The sequence below is a fragment of the Scaptodrosophila lebanonensis genome, unplaced genomic scaffold, assembly GCF_003285725.1.
Source record: "Scaptodrosophila lebanonensis strain 11010-0011.00,11010-0021.00 unplaced genomic scaffold, SlebRS2 tig00001412-arrow-pilon, whole genome shotgun sequence".
Taxonomy (NCBI): domain Eukaryota; kingdom Metazoa; phylum Arthropoda; class Insecta; order Diptera; family Drosophilidae; genus Scaptodrosophila; species Scaptodrosophila lebanonensis.
Genome location: NW_022060739.1, coordinates 4,468,483 through 4,495,202, shown reverse-complemented (window position 1 = coordinate 4,495,202; position 26,720 = coordinate 4,468,483). Strand labels below are relative to the sequence as shown.

Here is a 26,720-nt window from a genome sequence, read left to right as displayed (position 1 = left end):
CCTGAAAATAATATAGAATTCAATTTTCTATTCGAGTTTGACAAAAGCCATTATCATTAATACAATGAGTCTAATTTCAAATTTAACAGCAAATAGAAAAAGTCTAATGTGGATATAGGCATTTCGTACTATTATCGATACATCGATGTAATTTGATAAGGCATGTGCTACCATCGATAACATCACTAAAAGAATTACATCTCTAGCTTTTTCTCAGCGACGGCGACGCGACAAAATTGCGCTAAATTTTTGTACGCATTTTACCAAATTTCGCATTGCTGCAATACACTAAATAATTAATTTAAGTACAAAGAATAGTGCAAGGTACGTTTTAGGAGAGCAGGGTACAATTTTCTTTTGACTTGCGGTAAATAATTTGTATTTTCTATTGTGCCCTCGGAACAGACGTGTAAACGCAAACCGAAAACAGCGTGTGCAACGGAGATAAAAAGAGAACCGACGGACAAATTTGCAACAAGAAGCGCCGTCAGAGATAGAAAAGGAAAACTAAAAAATGTCTGGCATTGCTATAACACGATTGGGTGAGGAGCGTAAAGCTTGGCGTAAGGACCACCCCTTTGGATTTGTAGCTCGACCGGCTAAAAACCCAGACGGTACCCTGAACTTGATGATCTGGGAATGCGCCATTCCCGGCAAGAAATCCACACCATGGGAGGGTGGCCTGTACAAACTGCGTATGATCTTCAAGGATGACTACCCGACTTCGCCGCCCAAGTGCAAGTTCGAACCGCCACTCTTCCATCCGAATGTATACCCATCTGGCACTGTCTGCCTGTCACTACTAGACGAGGAAAAGGATTGGCGTCCGGCTATAACCATCAAACAGATTTTGCTTGGCATTCAGGACTTGCTTAACGAACCAAACATCAAGGATCCGGCTCAGGCAGAAGCTTATACCATCTATTGTCAGAATCGTCTAGAGTATGAGAAACGTGTACGAGCTCAGGCGCGTGCTATGGCCGCTACTGAATAAAGCCAGCAATTAGACGCCGAACTCTACATGCAGATACACAAACACATCCACACACATATAATAATATTTACATATACAAGTGATCGCAACAAAACATCTAGGAGTGAAGTGTTCTAGAGAACGCTTCCGATAAAGCACTGTACTAACCATTTTCAGTTTTCGTAAGTCGATTATAAAGACCTGAATTATGTATGTAAATCACAATCCAGATTCTCGTACCAGAAGAAATGATATGTAATGTCTTACGTAGGCTTGAGAATGTACATCCGCCTCTAGTACGGCGTATTATAAATTTCAATAAATTTTTTATGTATAAGTAAATCAATCTTTTGGGTTTGGCGATCTTTTAAGTTATGAAATTTTTAAGATGGCGGTGACTCATTGCTGCCATATGTGTATTTTCAGCGAACGTGGCAGGTCTTGTATACCCTTTCTAATGAGGTATTTTCACTTCTGAAAGATTTCTGTAACAGAAGACGTGAAAGTTCCAGTAGCTGCGTCTATCCTCTCATACTGGGGCTGGGGTTAAACTTATGTACATCCATTTGTTAATTTCAAGGCTTCTAGAGTTGTACGAGTTTTCTGCTCACATTTATTAGCTCATTTCTATAAGGCGAGATTAGCACAATAGAGTACCTCATTTGCGGGGCAAAGCAAAAAGCATGGCCACCACCACCCACTCAGCCTGAAAATTACACAAAATGGTGGAAATCCGGCAGCTAACCGAACGAACTAGCCAACGCTATACAAACCGCTGTCTGAATTAAACGGCATACCAGGAGAAAAGGAATCAGCAGCAGGCTGCAATTGGAGGCAGCAATATACATACACAACACTAAAAACTTAATGCACAACCCCAAAAGTATGCAGCAACATTTTTGCGCAACACTGCTTGGCAATTCGTTCCCTTGCTGCTGATTTATGCTCGGCTGGTAGTCTGTTAAAGCAAAACGTGGATTGTTCATCGCTGACGCGTGCGTTTTTTATTCGTCGAGAGAATTTCGACGTCTCGTTGAGCGATAAAGAATATTTTCTTCCGATTTGTTTGAACCACGTTAAATTAATTTAAACTTTCCAATATGAACAATCAAGAAAAGGTTTGGAAAAACGACTGGATTATTATGTTAAAAATTTAATTGCATTTGCTTACGTATTTCTTTTTATTAATCTGGCTGTTGGAAACCATATTGGTGAAATAAATCTTCCTGTAGAAAGTGATGCAAACCTTGAATTGCAACGTTTGATTAGATATGCAAATATCGATTTTTGAAACTGAAAACATAATCGATGAATCGGTTCTACTTTAGTTCTACTGGCGGGCGATATTGGAATTTAAAAATATCATTAATTTGCTCTTAAAACTCTTATTTTAGCGAGGTTAGTTATTAAAAAACGATAGGTAAATAAAGTAGAAGCTCTATTAGTTTATATGAATGTATGTATATTTATTTATGCTTTATACACTTTCCTTGAATAAATTAGTTATTTTTATTGTCGCACACACTTAACAATCTACGTAGTACAATATTAATAGTTAAATTACACAGTTTTAATTGTACGCCCATTTGGGGCACATTGCAATATAGTTTAGTAATGGATTTCTAATCACCAGAAGAAAAAAAAACGTTCGAACAAAACTCAAAATTGAACAGAAAAAGAGGGAGAGGGTTTAAAAGGTAATGGGAACATTTTGGCGTCCCCTGAAATTATTGAAAAACTTTCAGTTTCTTGCACTTAAGTTATGTTTTTTTCTCTATGTGGTAAACTTTGGCATGCATTATATGTCATGATTTCTATTATATGTATGTTAATGTATGTATGTATATAGTATAGCATAGTTTATATCTACGGATCGAGTGCGCAGCGAGAGCTGCCTCGATCAGCCGCAAGCTTATACTCGTATATGTGTGGTCATCAGGATTTGGGGTAGTGGTGGGCAAGCAGTTGGGAGATTCTCTAGGAATACTGTCGGATTGAATTGTTTTCTTGGATTCGAGGCGGCTTAGAAGCATTTGTAGTACCATTCCAGTTGCTTGCGCTGGGCCTGCCACATCAGGTGGCTCTCTCAAATGGCCGCCTCCTGTAGATTCTCCTTATTCTTCTGCAGCAAGAGCAACTCGCTGGGGGATTGTAGCGGCTGCATGGCATGTCCTGCTACGCCCACATGATTGGGACTGGGACTATCGTTCGCCTCGGGTCGTTGCAGCTTGCTCTTGCAGTAGAATTGCTTGTGGGCCAGAAAGGTCTTCACATAGTTAAAGGATATATCGCAGGTGGAGCAGTACTTCTTCATGGCCTCGGCGGCGGTGGGGCCCAGCGGCGAGGCAACAGGCGGCGGCAGGTTGGGTGGAAGTGGCGGCGGTTGAACCACATCGAGACCTATGTCCATAGGCTCGGCCTTAATGTGCGGCAGAGGCGTGGCTAGTGGAGAATTGTTGTTCTCATGCACAAGACCCAGATTAGAAACTACGCCAGTGGGATGATCCAGCGGCTCCGATTTAATATGAAAGCTATGTGTGGTAGAGAAAATTTAATATCCTGAAGTTTAATTCTGAAAAGCTGTTTCTACATACTTGGCTGCTTCGCCGTTTACAGCCGTAACGTCCGTAGCGGGCTCATGCTCCCGCGACTCGGGAGATATTGAAGGCGAGCTGATGGCTGCATGTGGATGCACCAGCTTCATGTGCCGTAGCTGCAAAAAGAAGTAGAGATATAGTTTATGTTCTGGTACTACTATAGACAGCAGATCCAACATGAAAGAGTAACTCTATTATCGACAGATTGGTTTGCAGACGAACTGTTGAAGAGTTCTATATAAAGGTACCGAATTATGAAGGATAGAACTATAATTTAGGATTCAATTACCAGATTTGATCAAGGGGCCTACTGTGCTTTACCCACAGAACTAGTTAAGTAAGTTAAAGGATATTTAACTTTTGGTCCAGTGTACAAAAATAAATGTATACCATATAAGGTTTCAGATGTTTTTGAACCTTTTGTGGCTCCTAGCTATTCGTAGACTAATATTATAATCTCAATACTACTCGTACTTACCACATTGCCTTTGTAGGTGGAAGTATAATTGCAATAATCGCAATTAAAGATTTGGGGCGTCTGCTCCGCGATGGCGGCAGCTGCTGCCGCTGCGGCTGCTGCCTGCAACTGCTGCTCCAATTGTTCCTGTTGCATTGCTGCCGCTGCTGTGGGCACCTCGAGTGAGTCCTCCTCGAAAATGCACGTCATGTAGTGCTCCTCATTGATGTCGTTCGTCTTCTTGTCAAAGTGTGTTCGGATGTGGGTGCGCATGCCGCGTAGCGTGTTGCCCTTGTACTGGCAGATGGTGCAGCGAAAAGCCTTCACAGTTCCGTGCATTTCCATGTGTTTGCGGGCCAGCGCTGCCGTAGGGCTAAGCACACCACACACAGGACACTTGTTGACATTGTTCGACGAGGACGACGATGTTGTCGAAGGGGCTGGTGTGGTGCTGATGACGCGCTCTACTCCAGCACTTGGCGCAATCAGTGGTGAAGCTTGGGGTTGTGGCAACGTTGCTGGTGGGGGACAGGGCAGGCCATGTTCATGGACTGTTTTGCACTTGCCGCACTTCTCCTTGGGTAGGCTGAGCTGTGGGGTGTGAGAAAATTGATTATTAAGGGACTAACTGGAAGGGGGTCACCAAAATGTAGGCCTTCGTCTTACATTTGTTACACTTCAAGGGCGTGCATATATAAATGACATGATTGATGACAGATGGAAAGCAAATGAATTTGTCGTAATGTATTTACTTATAAGGTTTATCAGAAAGGTATACTGCCTATAACTATTAAATGTACAGCCTTCAGCTGTGAAGGGTGTTTGCTATCAGACACCAACACAAGCATCTAGCTATAATTGTTCTTGATAAATGTTTTAATCAATAATAATTTAATAAGACTATTCAAAAATATATATATTATGAGCACTAATATTCTATTGTTAATCCCCCTTGAACGATATTTATTCTTTTGTATGGCTTAAAACTTCTGCAGTATGATCAAAACGTACCGAAACGGTATCCATAGCTGTTGCTCCTGTTCCAGTGGCAGCTGCTGGGGCGCCGCCTCCCTTGGGGCAATAGTAGTTCTGGTGAGCTCGCAGATTGTCCAGCGAGGTGTATTTAATGCCACAGGCCGCACATATCAGTTGTTGATAGGCCACGGGCGTGGAGTCCGCTGACGAGCCGATGCTCGTATTTGGGGATGTTCGGGTGAGCTTGGATTCCCCCTCGTTGCCTTCCTGATTGCGTGCCGAGCAGTAGTGTTGCTTGTGGGCCAAATAGTTCTCATACTTGCAGAAGACAATGTTGCATTCCTTGCACTTGGATACGCCCTGCTTCACATAGATCTGAGGCTGGCCGCTGGGCGTGTTTGGAGCGGCTGTTGGAGCCGTGGTCGGCGCAGCTGGAGGTGGCACCGAAAAGCCCAGCTTGCTGGCCAACTCTGCTGTGGTGCTACCCGCCACAGCAGCGGCTGCTGCTGCTGCCAACTTCAGTGCGAGCTCAGGATTTGTCTTCGCCAACAAGGATTCGGAATTCGAGAGCGATAGAGCAAAATCAGCGGGCAGCATGGAGCGCAGTGGCAAGTTGTCCAATAGACCAGCAGCGGCGGTGGCTGCTGCTGAAAAATGTGGCACGCTCACACTCGTTGGTGGCGACATCGAGGATGTGCTGCCGGCCCCTGAGCTGCGCGGACTGATGGCTCGTCGCTTCGGCGAGGGACTCATTGAAGGGCTGCTGGGCAGGGAGGGTGCGCATACGATCTGCTCGGGGGTCACGCTCCCGCTCTGGTCTAGCGCCAGATTCTCTTTGCTCGCCTCCAGTAGCGACTCCATATCCATGCGATGCGACTGTTGAGTTTCAGTGTCCAGAAGTGCGGTGGCGGAGCGTATGAGACGCTGACGTTGCACCGAAATGGGCGACCTACGTAGAGAGAGATCCAGCGGCGTCGATTCGCTGTGGAGAGACAATACGAGATTAGTAAGATTTGAATTTGATTTTTAGTTTGAAGCGAAGTTTAGTCTTCCTTTAGATTTGGGATTAGAACTTACCGTGTGCCGCCGGCTTCTTTGCGTTTCACGGGCACATTTTCAATGGCATTGCTCTTCTCTGGCTCCACCGCAGCGCTGGTTGGCTTACGTTCCGGCTCCAAGTTCGGCATCGCTGGTGGGTTGTTGTTGGGCACAGCATTTGCCGGATTGCTGGTCAACGCATTGATGTTGAGAGCCGTGGCCAGCGGCTTCAGGGCCCCATTCTCGAGTGCAAAGCATGTGGACTCGGGATTCACAATGCCCGAGGTCGAAGTGGTGCTGTAATGCCATAGCGATGAACTTTTTTTTTGTCTATTCAGCTTAAAGCTGTGACTACTTACAGTGGTCCTGGAATAAGACTGGCCGCTCGTATCAGCGAGCAGGGCACAATGATGATGGGGTTTGTGGGCAGCGCCAGGAACGGTTGAGGAGGCGGCACTTGGAGTGAGGCAGCGGCCGCAGCCGCGGCAGCTGCTGCTGCAGCCACCATGGCCGGTGTGGGGGTCTTATTGCGCGTCTGGGGACTGTGGGCGCCACTGACCAAGGCGGCCTTGTTGACGCCCGCAGTCGCAGTGCCCCCACTGGTCTCCAGCTTGGGTGTCATGGAGCCTTCGGTGCGACGTGAGCTGCAGTAGTGTTGCTTGTGGGCGCGGTAGGTCTTCACATTGTTGAAACGTATATCACAATCGCTGCAGTAACGGTCGGTTTGCTAAAAGGGGCGAGTTAAGGATTATAAAGTAAATTAAATATAAGTACTTATTTATATAAGGTAGATTAATGCTATGGTACTTTTTTTTATAAAATTCATGATAAAAAATCTATAGATTTTCGAATGTATTTTGGAATAACTAAGCTTCTTTCATGTGTACCTTTACTTATATCCAATGGAGGCTGTAAATATGTGATAAAACTTATACTTTCTTTTTAAGATTCAAAAAGCTACACTTATTAAACAACTTAGCAAGTTTAAAGGTAGATCTTTAACTCTCTAACTGGTAAGATTAAAATTTGAATCGCCTGGAATTCCTAGTTAAACAAAAAATATCCCATGGATTTCATTCGCAGTTTGAACAAGTGTGGAAGCTGTTTGCTAGATAACCAAGTCTAAATAATAGGCACGGTCCAATAAACTTTCATCCTAATTAAACATATTTCAAAATGTTTTATATTGCTCCTTAAGACCAGTCGGAGTTGGAATATCAATTTGAAAGTTCAGCTTATAATAAAATTGTTGATTAGTTTATTTTTCATATAAGCTTATAGTTTGAGAAAAAATGGTGATTAGTTTAGCAGTAGAAACTTACTTGACTAGAGCTCTCCTCATATCCGGCGCCGCTTGGGGCTGGCACCACAGACGCGCCATTGGCGCTGCATGCCCCCAGACTGGGAGCCGGGGAGCTTTGATGCATGCGCATGTGACGATTCAGCGAGACCTTCTTGTCGGCACTATAGGAACATTGAGTGCATGCGTATTGCTTGCCCGTTCGCGCAGCCTTGGCTGCTGGCTCAGAGCTGCCTCCGGAAGTGCCGCCTCCGGAAGCCGAAGATGCGCCAGAGGCCGTTCCTGAGGCTTTGTCGGCCACAGGCAGCACCTCATCGTCGTCCTTATTGCGATGTGAACAGTAGTAGGCCTGATGTGCCTCCAGCGTTGACGGTGAGCTGAAGGCAATGCCGCAGGGCAGGCACATGAAGCGGGCAGGCTTTAGCAAAGGCTCGACCAAAGCATCGGCCAGCTGCTGCTGCTGCTGCTCCTGCTGTTGCTTGCTAAGCGCGGATGCTGTGGCGGCCAGCAAGCGTTGCTTCGAGGGTGTCTCCTCGTGCATTAGGCTCAACTCCTTGGCATCGGGCTTGAGAGCTGGGTCTGAGGCAAGCAGCGTGTTGAGACGCAGTTTTGGCAAAGGAGGCAGCGGCGTGCGCTCGTTCTGCGGTGGTGAGGGGCTCGGGGATACTGTAGTGGGTCGTGTTGTGGAGGAAGGCGATGGCGTGTCCATATCCAGTTCCAGCTTCGGTATGAGCTCATCACAGCTGTTCAGACGCTGCTCGGAGCGTGCAGGCGTTGGGCTGCGTGCCTCATTGCTGGTGGGACGCGAGGGTAGCGCTTCCGGCTGATGCTGCTCCAGCTTGGCCTCCAAATGGGGACTTGATTTGGCCGGCGGTGGCGGGGTCTCTCTCATCGCAGCGTTCTCATTATCACCTGCAGCGAAGCCGCATTCAGTCTCATCATCTTCCTGCTCAGTAGCATTCGTTTGGCTGTGCTCTTCATTGGGCTCCAACAGCTGTTTCTCCTCGCCCATATCTTTGGAATCTGCAAAAGGGAAAGAAAGGAAGGGGAAGCGTGAGATCGAGGGCTAGGCAAGTCAAACCCTGTGGTTCCCAGAAACTTGACGACCAGCAGGCCATAAACTACGCCACGCAGATATCTGTGTGTCAAATTGGCCAGAGGTTAACAATTATTATCGAACAAATTGTCAGGCAGGCCGGGCCAGGCCGCTGGCGTTGCCGTTTTCCATTGCCTTTGCCAATGCTGCGCATGCGCACAAAAAAAAACAGACCCGAAATAAGAAAACGACAGGCGAGCTGTGAAACAATGCGACGATGTCGTCGTCTACCTCGTCTAGAGGCTGGCCATTTGTACTTTTATCCCGCACTTGCATCTACTTATGCCGGATTACGTGGAAAACCCAGGCTAGAGATGGCCGTGTGACGTAATCTTGGGCGTGAAAGTTATAAAGGAGAATCAGGGGAATATCAATAATGTAATACAACACTAAGCGATATAGTGTGGTAGCCTCTATTACCGTGCTCTAAAAGTTTCATTAGCTAATAACCCATTTAAAATAGACGTAGTCGCCGGATGTCAGACTAATTATAGTAGTTATTGCAATTGATTTCTCAATTATTTACTAGATTACATTTATTTTTTTCATTATTATTGATTTCTGACTTTTGCTTCCTTTTCAACATAGTTCATTATTTATTTCAATTGTTTTATTTGAATGACATGGGGAAAATATAATAAAACAAATTGAAAAGTATATTTTAATTTGCATTAAATAAATAAATAAACAAAATTTTTTTGGAAACTAGTATTACAAGGAATACAACTTTTTATTTTCTTACAAGCTATAAATGTTTTCTAAATGAAATATATTTCTATGGATGATTCTATAGATTTGCTTGTTGTGTTAAATCAAAAAGAATTAGAAGAGCTATCCATACAAAATAAGGAATATAAAGATAATATAATGGCATGGAAGACAATATCTTATATCAGATATAGTATATTTAAGGAGCTAAAGCTTCAGTCTATCGTACTCGAAAAATAATAAAAGCCTAATTACAATTGGTTATAGGTGTCGAATCAAATGAAATATAGGGATTTGATCTATTCCGTAAAGTATTTGAAAAACAAAATGGTACAATTTATTTATAATTTTTGGGGTATCCTGGAACTTTAACTGGCGAATAAGTAGAAGAGACGAATGCGAAACAAAGGTGCGTGGAGAGAGGTATAGAGAAGAATACTTTAATGTTGTGCTATGTAAGTTATTCAAACATATAGCTCTGATTATAGAACTGTATAGGTTTGCTGAGAGAAGTACAGAGAAGAATACTTTAATTTAGTCCCAAACGGCAACTGACAATGAACATGTGTCTAAGCCTGCTTTTAACAACCATTTAAATTATTGAAACACATAGCTTTGATTATAAAACTGTACAGATTCGAACGTCATTTCAAGAACAGTATCTTTTGTCACGTTGCCATCTCTAAGGACAGACTCTCACACTAATACTTAGAATAGGTTGCGGAAAAGCTCATGGTGGTCACTTGGGTTGGAGACCCGGGACTGTGCATGCAACATCGCGAGGTTGCATTTGAAGCGCGCGCGCACATTTAATGATTAGAGCAACGTCTGACATCTGATTTGTTTTTGGGCACAAAATATTATAACGACCAGCGATGCTGGCCGAGATAAGCGACGGGCACATGTACCAGAGAGACAGAGAAATGCGACACACACATACACATGTGGGCTGGCTCTTTGCTGCCTTTCTGGCTGGCCGGCTGGCTGGCTGGCTGGCTGGCTGGTCTGGTCGGCTTACTCAATAGATATGACAGTGGCGATAAGCGGACAGCAGCAACAGCAGCTACGCGAGTACACTTGCCTAAGAAGCTGAAGCCAAACCAACCCGCAACAAACACACCGAGAAGCTTCAGCAGAATTCGACAGAGAGTCTTCGGGCTCTGCTTTTTCTTCTGGTGCTACTCCCCTCCGGAGTGTGCGACGTGCGGGCATTTTACGCTTGCGCGTTGACCTGTCAATTCCTGGCTATTGAAATGTCAGCGCCATGGCCGCCATTCGACTTAGACTTACGCTTGTTTGTTTCTACAGCTGTAATTTGGCGTAAAATGAGCCGCCACAGCGGCACTGCCAGCGCTCTTTGATGGACACATTTGCCCAGTTTGGTGCAACAAGCAACATGTTGCCGCCAAATCGTTGCAAATGCACGCACCATGGGTCCAGATGGGAGAAATAATAATGATTCAACACAACACTTAAATTATCGAATATATAGAATGTACTTGTTATTTGAAAGTAAAGTTAGAAAATTTTGAAACTTTTACAAATTACAAAAATGTATTAAAAAAACACTTTTTGTTTTAATTAAAAATGAAAAAAAAAAAAACACAAACCACTGTAAAAAACAAAACACCATATCCGCTTTCTAAAAACGATGGATGGTTTAATGAGGTACATTATTTAGTGACAGTTCGACAATATTTTATGACAATCGGATGAATTGGAGTCGGTACAAAAATAACCCAAATTTTGAAATGAATTCCAAATTCGAAAGACATTATTAAGAAATCAAAACAGACCAAAACTTCTTGTACACTAATGTTGATAAAGGGGGGTGTTTTGAAAAAAAAAGTCGTTTGGAGAAGTCAAAAGTAAAGACAGGGTTTATTTCTACGATCTAAAAGGAAGTATTCCAGAAAAAATGGCTAATGCTGTGTTTTTTATTGGCGTTTTAAAGCGTTTGATGAATCGCCTTATATTGTGAAAAAGGAAGACGCATCAGCATTCTGAAGGACAGGCCTGCCAGCGGCGTGCAAATTTTAAAGCAATTTTTAATCAAACTACAACTGAATTGAAGAGTTTTTTAAAAATACATTAAGCGGTTTGATTCCTTCATATTTCTCTTTTCGATATACTGATATTTTAAAGTCAATAAATGTGACGTCACACAAATGTGAAAATGTACAATTAACCTTAACAATAGCCCGAACCTATATGGACATTGAACTGATTTTAAATTTGATTTGACTTTCACATCCCTTGAACCACTGTAAATATAATTTTTGGTTTTCTTTATTGGCATAGAATTTTAGGCATACATTTATGAACTCGCAATGAATTTCCTCAAAGTCAAAAATAAATTCTAAATCTATCTAGCTAGCTTTCTAAATACCGGCCCAACTTAAAATTTAATCTCATATTGTCAATAAAAAGTCCACTGTGCGCTGTTTGTATGCAAGTGACTATGAATTGACAATCAAGTTTGTTGCCTGAGTCTTTTGATTTGCAGCAGAAATCTGTGTGTGTTGGTAATTGTGGGAAAAACTAAAGAGAATTCAACTATGTTTTTCTTCTTCTTCTTCTCCTTACACGCCAACGCACGCTTTGACGCGTTAATTGCAAAAACAATTTTCACAAGTTTGCAACAACAACAATAATCGGGCATCAACAACTCTTCAATTTTATTCGGATTTTATTTAAAAAAAATGTTTTTTTGCACATTCCAGCGCATTCTGCTTATTTGTAAGATATTTATTGCCTTCGATTGGCCAGCGATATGGAACACACGTAAAGTGTTCAAAGCAACAACAACAACAACAATAACAGCAGCAGCAGCATCAGCAGGAAGGCAGAGTCTCGCAAAGTTCAGCTTTAGTTTGGAGCGGGCTGTGCAGATTACTGAGCTTCGATAGCCGACGCTCCAAGACGCTAACAATGGCTTTTGGGCAAGCGGCAGCAGCTGCAGTTACTTGTTGTTGTTGTTGTTGTTGCTGTAGATTAGCTGCTTTGGCTGTACTTGGCGTTGCTTCGCGTTGGCCTTGCTGGCAGATTTCTGCCAAGATTAAGCCACACATACACAGATATATAAATATATATATATGTGTATAGACAAAAGCAAACTGCGTCATTTTTATTGTTGCCGGCAAAAGGCGATCGTTTGTTTAGCCATTTCGTAACGTTACGCCGCCCAACCCTCTGCTACCTCCACCCCAACCTCTACCCCTCCCACAAGCACTTCACCTGGCCGTGCCACACACTCCTCAGCAGCAGCGGCAGCAGCAACAACAACAACAACAGCAGCAAGCGACTATACTCCACACCACCAGCCAGAGACCAACAATTGCTTATCAATTTGTTAAATCAGTTTTTGCCGCTTTTGCGTCGCGTCGCTGCAGCCGCGATCGATCGTCGCCGATAAGCAACCCAGGCACAACAAACACACACACACACACACACATATATACACGTATATAACCAGGCAGCCAAGCAGGCGGGCCACTTTATCAGCTAGCAGATTATTGTTGCTGGTTTCTCACTTGCTCAGACTTTTTTTTTTTTTTTTTCCTCTTACGTCGCTTTTTTTCCTGCTGCTCTGTCTGCAGCCTTCGGTGGGCGTTGTGCGCTGCAATAAACAATCGAACAATTTGGTGTGTCTACTACAGTCGACCCTTTTGTTCCCCAATGTTCATTTGTCGCTTGGCCTTAACGGCCGCGACCGCCGCCACCGCTGCTAATCGTTCGAGGTCAGTTAACCCAAAAATAAAATAAAACAAAGACTCGTCTGTTCCTCTAGTTGTTGCTGTTGTTGTTGCTGTTGCTTCAGCTGAAGCTCATTTTGCTGCATTTTGATGCGCGCCGCTGATAACAGACTTGCCGCAACGGAGGCAGAGGTGGTGGCAGTGGCATCTTCAGCTGCAGCCTCATGTGGCTAGCACTAGACAAAATGGCAGCGCTGTAGCCGCCAAACAGTCTGGCCTAACTTGTTAGCTAACCAAAAGATTTTTATGCGTAATGAGCTGAAACTACTACTACTTGTAGGTCTCTATTGCATTGCTCAATTAAATTGTGAATTTAGTTGAAGAAAATGTCAGACATAATACTTGAACCACTAGTGGGTTATAGTACGTGGAAGCATTGCAATCAGAAAAGCTTATCTGCACAAATTATTGCATTACTGAGTATAAACGTTGAATATTAATATTTTAATCAATCACCTCCCTCACATCTTTGTAGTCTCACAGATAAGGACTTAATTAAAAGGCTTGAGAATATAATGACCCCATTGTTAAAGTCTATCAACCAGTTTAGTTATCAGCCTATCAGCTTTTAAAACACGCTTTAAAAGGTTGCATTAAATATGCACAATTAAATCAATGATTTTCAAATCGATTGCAGTCTTAACTTTGTACAAAATAATGCCTAACTCAAATGAACAAACAATGAGGCATAATTATCTGTATTTGCTATTCTATACAACAAAATTAGGACTCTAAGTAGTACTGGTTTTAAAAACAAATCAAAGTGCCACAAGTAGATTTCAAAAGATTGTTAGATATTGTGTGAATCGAGCGGTATATAATATATATATATATATATATATATATATATATATATATATATATATATATATATATATATATATATATATATATATATACTATGTATAGATAAAATGTTGACAGCTTAGCTATCAAAATTAGTTTATTTTCATTATACATTAGTAGAGCTTATAAGGAAGAATATGATGAACATTTTGGTTAATATATTATAAAATTTAAGTTATTGATTTGGCTGAATCGGGAGCTTTAGAATTGTGTATTTGAAGGCGATTTATTGAACGTTACAAGTCAGCCAACGATGACAACAACAATTACATATAGCCTGTTTTGAAGTCGATCAATGCTTTGCGGAAGTTGGTGAACGACAGTATTAAATATTATTAATCAATTCAATAAAAAAGTTATTAGCAAAGCAAATTAATCCACATTTTTTGTGTTTATTCTCCCAATATAACTTAACACATCCATGTACAAAACAAAACATATTCATGTAATTCTTAACGTAGAAAAATTAAAAACAAATTTTGCTCATTTTGAAACTTTCGAACAATGCCTATTATACTATGATTTTTAATAAACATCCCCTTTCATATTTATAGTAAAAAAAAATGACAGCTTTTGGGTTTCGATTATATGGAATGGCATGGTTTTTTCATCGATATTGACATTGGAGTCAGCTTTTTATGCATCGAGTGGCTTCGGTTAGCTGATTCGTATAGAGAACGCGCAGGAGGGCTGTGCAGGCTATTATTTAAAATTAACTCTTTTCATTAAAAAGGAATATATATAATAATTGGGAATATTTGTGCTTCAAATAACTTCGAGTAAGTCGGCCGTATGAGAATCGCAGAGAAGGGTTGTGTTTAATTAAATCGTAAAAACAAAGTGGTTTATTAAAAGATAGTTGAAATTATAAAGCAAGCACTGGCCAGAATCCTTAAAGTACGAATATGAATATAAATAAGATTCATAAAAAGCGTTCATTAATGTTGTATTTCGGTATTAAGTAAAGTCTTGAACATACACAGACAACAGAAATATAGAGTGGTCGGGCAACGAGCAGAAATGATTATTTTTATGGTAAACATTGAATAATATATCTCCTAATCGAAAATCTAACCATTTTTTTATACCCTGTACCCGTAGGGTAAAAAGGGTATATTAGGTTTGTGCAAAGTATGTAACATACAGAAGGAAGCATCTCCGACCCCATAAAGTATATATATTCTTGATCAGCATGACGAGAGAAATCGATCTAGACATGTCCGTCCGTCTGTCCGTCCGTCCGTCCGTCTGGATGAACGCGAGGATCTCAGAAACTATAAAAACTAGAATAACCAAAGTTGGCATCCAGATTCTCCTAGGTCCGAGTAAGGACGAGTTTATTTTATTTTTTGGAATTTTCCCCCCCTTCCCCCGCTACAGAATTTCGTCAATAGCGTCTACATTTCAAATGCTACCTAAACCAAACTTTGCACACATAATTTATATATAATTGTCTACTGTTGTATAAAATTATTCAGTCAATTCTAAGAAAAGTTATTAGCGAAACAAATTCTCGCCAGTGCAACCCCCACAAACTGCAGCAACAAGTTCGCTCTTCTTCTTCCTCTTTTTGCTGCTGCTATGGGCGCATATAACTCAGTGACGGAAGTTAACCTGGGTACAGGGTATTACACTGTCGGGCTTGCTCGACTGTAGCGTTCTCTCTTGTTTTAACTAAAATGTTTGCATTGCCTTAAGATATAATTCTTATGACATCAATAAATGTATGTATTGGTTTCACAAAAAAACTTGTGTTTAAACCATTTCCGTTTATTTGTGAAACTACAATACAAGCAATTTATTTAACCAATCGGCGTAGTGTAGTGAGCGTAGTCTGTGTGTGTAATTAAACAAATTTCAACAAATGCCGGAATAGCAACAAATTGAAAAACGTGAGCAGCTGCTGCTGTTGCTGCGCCTGCCAAGAGGCTGGTGGTTTGGTTGTTCGTTCACAACCATTTGCTGATAACGAAAATCTTCATTTTAGCGCGAAAATTTTGCCACCTTGCCTTTCGTTGGTGCTGTCTGTTTCTGTTTTTATTTCGTTGGTAACTCTGGAGCGCTGACTGCAATCATCACCATCTGCCAAGGCGGGAGGAGGCCGGAGCATGTGCAGGAGGCGGAGGAGGAGCGGCAACAGTCGCGGGAGCAGCCAAAATGGCAACAGGCAGTTGTTGAGTCTTACCGGGCTGCATCAGTAACTGCCAGCCTTACTGTTTGGCTGGCTGGAAGCCGTTATCAATTGTTATTAATCAAAAATAAAGCAGCAGCAGCAGCAGCCTCAGCCTCTGCCTCAGTCTTAGCCGCAGCAAACAAATGCAAAGAGCGCAAATTCGCAAATTCGAGTAAGAAAGGTAAAACAACAACAAGAACACCAGCAGCGTACATTTCATTTCACACTTGGCACAACTTTTGCAGCCGCTGCCTCACCTTGGCCACCACAGCTCCAACTGCAAATCTTGGCCTTTTGTGGCCACGAATGGCAGCCAGAATGGACAGATTGAGGGACAGAACGACCAAGCCATTGCCTCTGCCTCAGCCCCAGCCCCAGCTCCGAGTGCAAATAATCAACATTTTCATATCTTAGGCTCGCGAGCTATTCGTGATTTACTCGCACTCCGCACTCTGCTTTACCTTTACAAATACATACATACAAATATATATGTATATACTTTTTTTCAGCACCTCTTTAACGCTATGGGAACGAGCGAAATTCTTTGATGTGCAGATAAGACATTTTTGGCGAATTTGTGTAGACGAATTATACTCGCAATATCAAGCAAGCCAACCAACAAACATTGACTTCAACTTGAAGGCAATTGCATGAACTGAGCACTTTTTGGGGAACAGACTAACCTACTTGTTAAATATATTTTACAGACATACATTTATGTCATGTCAATTAATAATACAGTCTTTTCACATCTTCCAAATAGTCGAACTGCAAGGCTTGTTTATCTTTTCTGAATTTTTGATTTTAAATTTAATTTGAAAAAATAAATTAAAACTTACTTGGACATTTTTGTAAAACATTTTTTCAACTAATATGTTACTTTAAATAACGTATAGTTTTATTTACTATTCAATTTACAGCTGATAACTAATGGATTAAGAGAAAGGAAACAGTAGTATTATAAAATAATATACGAATAGTTGAGGGTTTTGTAAAGAAGTTCGAAACCGTATTGCCAAGAAAATAATTGTTAGATTTATTATGATATTGCTTTAATAGGCAAGTTTTTTTTTTGTATTTATTTAAAACTATCCATCGTGGACAATCATTAAATTTGTTAAATAAACTTGGCGGATAATTATTTCATTTATGATGAGTTTGTAGTATTAATAGACTAGTGATACCAATATGTCGACAGATGCGTAGTACGAGTACGATAACAGACATAACTAACAAAGTTTCGCACATTGAATGAAATGCCTTTAAAGAAATATAGTATGACTTCAGACAATATCTAAAACTGCAATAAATGTGATATGTAAATACCCTTTATGTACAAAAGTCAATAATTGTACATTAAAAGGAGTTTCCCAAACTATATACCAGACTTTTGAAGAGTATTCCTTACACATATTGATGGATTTATTGTGTCTATGCTATGGGTACACAAATGACCAAAAAGTGCTCAGAATTCTGTATTTAAAAGACATCATTAAGGATTCAAACAAGACCAAAGCTTCTAGTACATTATTGTGGTTGATGAAGAAACCGAAAAAGGTCGTTTGTAGAAATCAAAATTGAAGACAATGTGGGTTTGTTTCTACGATTTGAAAAATATAATTCATCGGGAACTGGGAATATAATAGCCTATAGAAGCACTCAAATATACGTGACAACCAGTTAAAGGATAAATATAATTATATACTACGTATTCTACTTATATTGTAAGGTTGGCCATATTTTAAATATAAATCAATCATTTGTGATTAATATATTATATATTTTAATATATATTAATATATTTCAAATCAATTGTTTATTGCCATCTTTTTGCGCTTATTGGCTACAACTGTTTCTAGTATTGGTGCGTACGAGTATTAAAAATATAAGTACGAGCATTAGTTTATAACAGCACTTAGTTATACTATATAACTAAAAGTGGAAAAATTGTATACTTTAGTGCCAGTCTGGGTCAACAGACAAGACAGCTTTTTCCATACTCATATATATATTCTCTGTATGTATGTACGTATATCTGTAGGTATAGACTAAGGCAGAGCTGTACATATCTGCCATCTATAGAAGTCAATACAAGCAGAGGTCTGCCCTGCCTGCCTGCCTTTTGTTTTTTCGCTCATTTTTGTCTCTTTACTAAGTGCTGACTCGGCTTGGGTCCCATCGAAATTCTACGAAATCGCCGCAGTCAAACTCTTTTTTGATGTCTTAATTAAAAAACGTGCAAATGACGATGCTGCGCGAAGGCAGGCAGGCAGGCAGGAAGGAAGAGGGGCGGGGCGGGGCGGGCAGACGGAGGGACGGACGCAGGCGGGGGCAAACAGAAACTTCTACAGAGAGTTCAATGTTGAGCAATTGATGCAACTGTTGAGATGTGTTGCCCATTGCACGGGCAGCAACAGTTCTGCTTGTTGCTGTTGTTGTTGCTAGCACGGCATATTGCAGCGCTGATAAGCAGCAACTGCAACTTGCAACAGCAGTTGAAGCAACAAAAAAAAAAAAAAAAATTGTCGCAGTACTTGAAAATTTCGTGTGAGCACGCTCAGCGTCGATTGTTGTTGGTCGCTAGCTTGATCGCTTGATCAGCAGCGACGGCAGCAACAGCAGCCGCAGCAACAGTTGTCGTCTGTTAGCAACAGCAACAGCAGCAGCAACAACAACAACAACAACCACTACACACATGCAGTCTTTGTACGTTTTGTGTTGATCAATTGCGATCTTAAGTTTTAGCTGCCGCAAGTCTTTTTGCGCTTCTTGCTCCCACAAGCTAGCTTGTGTGTTTGCAACAGTTTGCTGCTGCTGTTGCTCTTACCCATGCAACAGTTGCTGCACAAATTTAAATTGACCCAAGTGCAAGTTTGAATGTTTTTAATCTGTAATCGCAGTAAGCCGGCCAGCTAGAGAGTTAAAAAATAAATAAAAACCTAAGAGAATTGGTGGCTGCATGTTGCTTTTGCTGTTGCTATGGCTATGTGGCAGCAACATGTCGAAGGCATTTTCATAATTTGCGTTTATTAAACACAAGCCTCGATTTGCATAAAGTAAAGGCATCGTAAGGTAACTGATTAGTATCGCTAACATGGATGGCTAGCAAAGAAACAATTTCACTCGACAGCAAGAGCCGTAGTAACAACAGCAACAACAGCAACAACAACAGTTGCAGTTGAAACAAATCACGCTTTTTACAGATCAATCATAACAACAAGAGCAACAGCGACTACAACCCTTTGACAAACGCTCACAATTCAATTTGATACGCGTTTCCTGGCCCCCACAAGTAATTGCTGCTACTTGTGTCCAGTAATTGTAGCAACAGGAACGGCAACAACATGACTTCTTTCACAGCCACTTTTTGTTGTTGCTGCCGTTGCTTGTTACAGTAAATTCGTGCTTTCTGCTTTCCCTTCAAGCATTTTGCAACAGCAACACCAACAACAACAACAACAGCTGTTGCTACAGTCCGCCCATTGATGCGGGGGCGCTGGAGCTGGCAGTGAATAAATCGTGTCTGCAGCCATTGTGTGTTAACTTCATTTGCACGGCAATTTTTGATGACTTTGATGTGTTTATCAACATGTCCGCGCTGCAGCAGCAATAGCAGCAGCATCAGGAGCAACAACAACAACAACAACAAGCATGTAGCTAAAGGCAGGAACACGAACATCCAGCAGACATCTGAGTCTTTTATTTAATTTTATTTCCTTCTCGTCTCTTCTTTTTATGTTTGTGCGCTCAGTTATGTCGCTTTAAAATTTCAACAGTAAATTAAAGAGGCGCGAAAATTGCTGGTGTGAATAAAAAAAAAGGAGGACAAGCAGCAGAAAAAGAAGAAGAAGCAGAAGAAGAAGGCGAACAAGACACGGGACCCCACCCGTTGTGAACAAGTCCGGCACGCTAACAAGACGCGCATTTAACAGGCAATAACAACCGACCCAGCACAAAGACCCAAATGCCGACCTGCAGCAGCCCAAGCATTCACCATCATTGGGGGCAACATGTTTTGCAACATGATGGCAAATAAGCAACAACAACAACAACAACTGCAACAACAAACGAATTGAAGTGAAGTGGAGAGCTGAGGCAAAAATGCTACGCAACATGGCTAAGGCGCGTTGCTCGACAAACTGGGCGCTCCTACCCAGCTTCAACTCCAACTCCAACTCGAATTGGCAACTGAGTAACAAAGCGGCGCGCCAGACACATCATTACCTACCAATTAGGTCCAAAAAAGTGTGTGAGTGGCGGTTGGTCAGGCAGCGGCAGAACACATCAGGCAATAAACTTGACGCAGTTACACTGCGAAAAAATTAATAGCTACAATTGAAATATAATCAAGTTAGGAGCCAAAAGAAACACCGCGACTTAATTTCTTTCATTAAATGCAGAAAACAAATTAAATACGCTAAATATTTAGTAGCCTGTACAGTAAGGAAAGGGAAAAGGATAAGCTATAAATGTCTTTACATGATGAAAAATATGTCAAGCAGGTTCCGAACAAAATATATACTCTATAATTAAGTCTTTTCTCTTATCAATTTCAGAATTTATGTTATGCAATGTTCATAACAGAGAACAGATTTATGCAACAATTAATGCCTTAAAAAGGATAAGCTTTAAATGTCTTTACATGATGAAATATATGTGCAAATATGTTACGCAGTTTCTGAAGAAAAGAGATACTCTATAATTAAGATTAGTCTGTACGGTAAGATCTTTTTTCTTAGCAATTTCATAATTTCTTTTAGATTATAAATCAATAAATTGCACAGAACAGATTTCCGCAACAATTAATGACCTGAAAAGTCTTTACATGCTGAAATATATGTACATAAACGAATATGTCAAGCAGTTTCGAAAACAAACAGATACTCTATAATTAAGAGTAGTCTGTACGGTAAGATCTTTTTTCATAGCAATTTCATAAATTCTTGTAGCTAATAAAAATTCACTGTACAGAACAGATAACTAGAAACAAATTAAATATTAAATTTGTTTCCAGTCCTTGAATTTCTTTATAAATTTAAATTGGGGTCCTTCTCAACATAACTCTACCATTTCGGTACTCTTTTACAAATTGTTGCATTATATAGAAAGTGTGTTCCATATGTGTTTCTTTGTTGAAAAACAAAAGTCTAATCAAAGTTTTTAAATGTTTAATTGTTCAGCAATATTTTTCACCTTTTCATTGCAGCTTGATTTAAGATCGGGCCTTTTAAAACTTTTAATACTATTTTAATATTAAATGTTTGACTTTACGCTAAAAATTCTTAATTCAAGCTATGTTTGAAAAGTGAGGAAAGTAAGCTTATATTAAAAGGTAGGTCCGCTGAATGCTTTCTATTTAAACGTCTTTGATGTTGACTATTGTCGAAAACGTTCATAGCTCATTTGAAAAAAAGAAGTTTGAATTCAAAAAGCTGATAGGATACAAAATCGGCGCGTGTTGCTGGAATGTGGTATTTTTCAAGCTTAGTTGTAAAATATTCAATAGAGTCGATATAATAAAGAAATCTATGCTTCATAACCGAATATAAATATAAAGTTTTCATATCACAAATACTGTTTAATGGAACACCCGGCCGGTAAGGCATTAACACGAAATAAAAATGTGATTGTAAATAATTCAATAAGATTGAAGACTGCAAGTTTGCCAAAAGTGAAACATTTGAATAGTGACTAAGTTCTAGGATACATTTGAAATTTAGGAGTATATGCTTGATTTTTCTCTGAGTGCATTTGGCCACTCTCTGGTGGCACCATAAACGTTTACAACGAACGCGTACCACCGACGTTGGCAAGCTCATGGCTTGGCGCTTCTTTTACTGCTCCAACATCGGAAGGTGACTGACAAGCAGCAAATAAGCCATAATGCCGTGCAAAAAGGAGCCAAAAGCCGACTGCTTGCCAGGCTGCCTGCCTGCCTGCTTGCCAGTCTGCCTGCCTTTCTGCGTATCTCCGCCTCCTCTGTCCCGCTCACCATCAAAATTATTTGGTGGACTCCACAGCTTTGTTGGCCGTGGGCCGTGCTTAACAATGTTGGTGTCTGCTACCTGACTCTCAATGTTGCCGTTCTTATTGCTGTTGCATGTTATTGTTATTGCTGTTGTTGTTCTTGTTGCTGTTACTGTTGCCGTTGCTTAGCTTGTTATTGCTGCGACTTTTGCGTTGATGAAGTGCAAAGTAGCTGCTAACAGCTTGTAATGAGTTCAGAGTGATTTTTTATGCAAGCATACATTTTTGCAGGCAATTTGTAATTTGTTGCTTTTTAAGAGGCGGACTTTTTTAATCAAAGAGGATAACATAAAACCGATGCTGGGCCACAAAGAGAAGAAAGCGCCTTGTTGGCTCTAATACCGGCTTTGTTTCTGCAAATGGCAGACATGGTTTTAAGGTTATGATGAAATTTGTGATGGGTTCAGAATTAAAAACATTCATGTTGTAACGATAAAAAATATGTAAAATTATTACCTTTTGGACGTTAAAGGTAAATCCATTAGTTTATGCAAACTTCTTGTTCACTAAACATTACATATTATTTATTTAATGAAAACCGCGGAATAACCCTCATTCGCTTAGGTGCCTCGTATGAGAAGCGCAGAGAAGGGCAGTCTTTTGAATTTAATTTTCAACAATAATAATAATTTATTTATTTGTTTTTCTTGGCTTTTGGTGCTGACGTGGCTTCACTTAAGTGCCTTATATGAGAAGCGCAGAGGAGGGCAGTCTTTTAAATTTAATTTCTAATAAATATTATTAATTTTATTTTGTTGTCTTTTGATGCTGGCGTGGTTTTGCTTAGGTACCTCGTATGTGAATCGCTGAGGAGGGCAGTCTTTTAAATTCAATTTCCAATAATAATTATTTATTTATTGATTTGATTTTCTTGGCTTTTGATGTTGACGTGGCTTCGCTTAGTTGCCTCGTATGAGAAGCGCAGAGGAGGGCAGTCTTTTAAATTTAGTTTCCAATAAATATTATTTTTAAAAAATATAGTTTGTTCAAATTTAATTTCCAACAATTATTATTAAACAATTATTATTTATTTGATTTTATGGACTGTAATGCTTAGGGTGGCTTCGCTTAGGTGCCTCGTATGAGAAGCGCAGAGGAGGGCAGTATTTTAAATTTAGTTTCCAATAAATATTATTTTTAAAAAATATAGTTTGTTCAAATTTAATTTCCAACAAATATTATTTTTATTTATTCGATTTTCTGGGCTCTAATGCTTATGGTGGCCTCACTTAGGTGCCTCGTATGAGAATCGCAGAGGAGGGCAGTAGTATTTGAATTTAATTTCAAACAATTATTATTTATAATTTCGCTTTTTATTCGAGAAATTCAATTTGCACTCCTGTTTGCTTTTGGTTTAGTAACCTTAAGTACGCGCCACTGATTTAGCAAGTTCCCTCTCCCAACTAAGTAGCAAAAGATTAAGCAGCAACTACACTTCAGTAGCATTATGCTTGCTTTTTTTTTCAATTTGATGCGCCAAATGCGTTTTATGGTCACATCAGACAACAAACACTTTGGAGCTGTTACTGCTGATTGAATTCAAAGTAGTTATGCACATATAAGGCAACAAACAATCACACATTGAGGGTTAGTCGTGCATGAGCCAAATAACCATGACTTGGCTAAAAGTTCAAATGCGCCAGCAATGCAAACAAATGTGAGTTTCTCGGACGACTTGTGCAAGCCATATGGAAGTCGTCACTATTTGTGCCAAGACTGATGATGTGCGAATCCAAATTGTTAGCGAGACACAAAGCGATTGAATTTGAAAAATATGAAATAAATATTTATTAAACGAATAGGCTAAATAATTTGATAGTTTACAAATTTTTTAAAGTTAAGCATGAAATGTAGAAAAGTTTGCCTTTAAAAGTATATAATTACAAAACAAGTAAAAAAGCTAAAGTCGGGTGTCCCGACTTTGAAATACTCTGTACATATGTTTACAATAATTATAGAAAATAAAAAAATTAAGAAAATAAAAAAAAAATTTAATCGATTTTACCTCTCTCGGTATTCGAACTCACGTAAAGGGTTTATAATTGCACATTTACATAGCAATTGCGCCTGTGTGAGTGTATGTATGCCTATGCGCATCTATTCGTGTCTGTGTAAGCATTTTCGCAGTCAACCAAACAGCAACATCAACAACAGCCCCGGGCAGCGCTTGAGCAGCGCTGCAGCAGCAAATATATTTATGGCTATAACTTCTTGTTAAATCGGTCTATCATAGTGAAACTTGGCATACGGACACATAATAACTAACTGGGGATATTTGCAAAATTTTAGTTTGAAATTCCAAGAATTACGGGAGTTACGATTTGCTGGGTAGAGGGGGGAGGGAGGGAAATTCCAAAATATACATTTTCTGCGTATTCACGTAAGGCATCTGGGACTAAAATTTGGTGTTCCTAGGTCTTATAGTCTCCGAGATATAGGCGATTATACGAATGGAAAATCGGGAAAACCCCCATAGGGGGGAAGTGGGGGGGAAAATCAAAAAAATAAAACAAACTCGTATAGAATATACACATAACGCATCTTTGTGCAAAATTTGGTGTCTCTATCTCTTATAGTCTCTGAGATCCAGGTGTTCATACGGACGGACAGACGGACAGACGGACAGACGGACAGACTGACAGACGGACAGACGGACAGACAGACAGACAGGGCTAGATCGACTCGTCTCGTCATGCTGATCAAGAATATATATACTTTGTGGGGTCTGCCACGCCTCCTTCTGCCTGTTACATTTTTCAGCTCCCGCAAACCTAATATACTTCTGTACATTTCATGTACAGAGTATAAACATCAATCATATTAATAAGTAGTATAAGGGGCATCTCTTTTTAAAAATATAATAGATATTTATTTATATTTCAGTTTACAAGGTTTTAATACAAGGTTTTGTACATTCAAGAAACATTTCGAACATTTCGTCGTAATTGCGCTTTGCTTTCATGGGAAAAATCAATTTTACGAGAATGTTATAATCATGGTTTCGGGAAGTGGTTGACGGCTTAATTATATAATATATAATTATATTCAAAACATTTTACTGTTAATAGTATTTAAGTACAACATTTGGTAAGGTAAGAGATTTAAAGATTAATGTCAGTTCAAAAAATCATTCATCTGTTCAATTAAAGTTGATTTTTAATTAAATTTGAAAACATATCAAAAAATAAGTCGTATGGAAAGCGTAGCTATGACCAGCGAATAATGGCATCTGCTATTGCTAATAATAATGGACAAATTCGCTGGCTAAAAAAAAGTTTAATTTGGTATATATTTATAAATCTCTGATAGAACCTATTGTGCATTGCTTGGTGGACTGGCTAATAAATCTTATCATACCGGGTCGGAGTGTCTCTGTCTCTGTTTCGGTTTTTCTTCTCTGAACGAAATTAGTTAGCAATGTATTACTATTCAGTTTCCTTTGTCTTATAATTCTTTATAGGTCTACTAACTTCTCCGACTACACTTGACTGTGAATCTTGAATAAAAACAATACCTTTGCTTGCATTTTCATTTAATGATCATATTAATTATTAATCAAATTAACCAATTTGGTATTAATAAGCTGATAATAAATTATATTAAAAACGAATAAGAAATAGCTTTTCCTGTGTCAGCCGAATTTAGAGAATGAAATAGTTTATTGCTCGTAAGCCCTGTTGTGCTTAGCTTGAAAAGGAGCTTGGCTATTTATGTAATCCTTCAGACATTGAAGGGATAAATAATCTGTAGCATACCGCAAGGCGTTGCATGAGCATGCGAGATTAAACTTCCACTTTTCATTATGTTGTAGGAAAAGGCAGTGATGGAAAGTCATATACATAAAAAATTACAGCATAAATCACACATACGCACACACCCGAACACACACACAGGCGCATTTATGAGCCCCCCCCCCCCCACACACACATACACAGAGACGGGCGCACAAAAATTTGCTGGTATAAGTATTAAAATAATATCGTCGTCTGGTCGACAAAGATAAGAAAATTTATCCAAAGGATTGCGTGGCATGTGTGTTTGTCTGTGTGCGTGTGCGCTTTGGCCACAAGTGAGCGCGTTGTCCTGACAAAGTGTCCACCCGTCCAGCCCCCCTCCTCCTTCGGCATCTTTGTAAGCGCAAGCGCAAGCGCAAGGACAGACCGCAACGCTTCACTGCCCACCCAAAAAAACGCTCGGCCGCACTCTGAACGAACGCCTCTGATTCTCACATTTTATGGCAGCCAAAGTCGAACTCATCATCATCAACGTCGCTGCCGGTTTGGTGCTGCGTTTAGGCTTGAGGCCTTGTTGCCTCCAGACGGGCCACAGATCTGTGGCTAGCGATAAGGATTGGTGTGCCAGTCCAGGCCAACAGGCGAGGGCAACAAAATAAATTTCATAAATTCGGCAGCCGCGCCGGGGACCCCTGTTGGCACTTTTTTTTTTTCTTGGGGCAACGTTGGAGACGGTGTCGGCAACCGGCGAACGGATTATAGCCATGTGGTGTTTAAGGTTTAAGGATTTTGCCACTCAAGCACATTGGTCTAGCCTTCTGGCAAAGGCTGAATAGAAATGAATGGATAGTTTGACTTTTTTTCAAATCCACGCTTCAAAAGCAAGTTTCTGTCTGAAGCAGCAGGCTAATTAGTTGTGAAAAGTGATAATCGACATCACATTTAATAAAATCGGAACATTGAACAACTAGGAGAAAGTGGAAGTTTCTAGCCAATTGAATTGTTAACTATTTTCTCACAACTTTCTTAATTAAAATAAAC

The 26,720-nt window shown here is 40.2% G+C and overlaps 2 protein-coding genes across 2 annotated transcripts in view; one reads left to right on the top strand and one right to left on the bottom strand.

Annotated features, from left to right (window-relative positions):
• Positions 1-196: 196 nt before the first annotated feature.
• On the top strand, positions 197-1,319 carry LOC115631070 (SUMO-conjugating enzyme UBC9-B). Its single transcript, XM_030527716.1, has 2 exons — positions 197-324; positions 406-1,319. Exon 2 carries the CDS (start codon positions 515-517, stop codon positions 992-994), a length of 480 nt encoding a protein of 159 aa, XP_030383576.1. The 5' UTR covers positions 197-324; positions 406-514; the 3' UTR covers positions 995-1,319.
• Positions 1,320-2,481: 1,162 nt separating this feature from the next.
• The window catches only part of LOC115631287 (zinc finger protein ush), a 107,711-nt gene continuing 83,472 nt past the window's right edge, over positions 2,482-26,720 (bottom strand). Inside the window, exons 3-9 of the mRNA XM_030528001.1 lie at positions 7,363-8,363; positions 6,400-6,767; positions 6,080-6,337; positions 5,039-5,984; positions 4,049-4,618; positions 3,568-3,686; positions 2,482-3,504 (exon numbers count right to left, since the gene is read on the bottom strand). Of these exons, the coding sequence (XP_030383861.1) occupies positions 3,060-3,504; positions 3,568-3,686; positions 4,049-4,618; positions 5,039-5,984; positions 6,080-6,337; positions 6,400-6,767; positions 7,363-8,363 (3,707 nt within the window). The 3' untranslated portion in view covers positions 2,482-3,059. The remainder of the gene's footprint in view (positions 3,505-3,567; positions 3,687-4,048; positions 4,619-5,038; positions 5,985-6,079; positions 6,338-6,399; positions 6,768-7,362; positions 8,364-26,720) is intronic.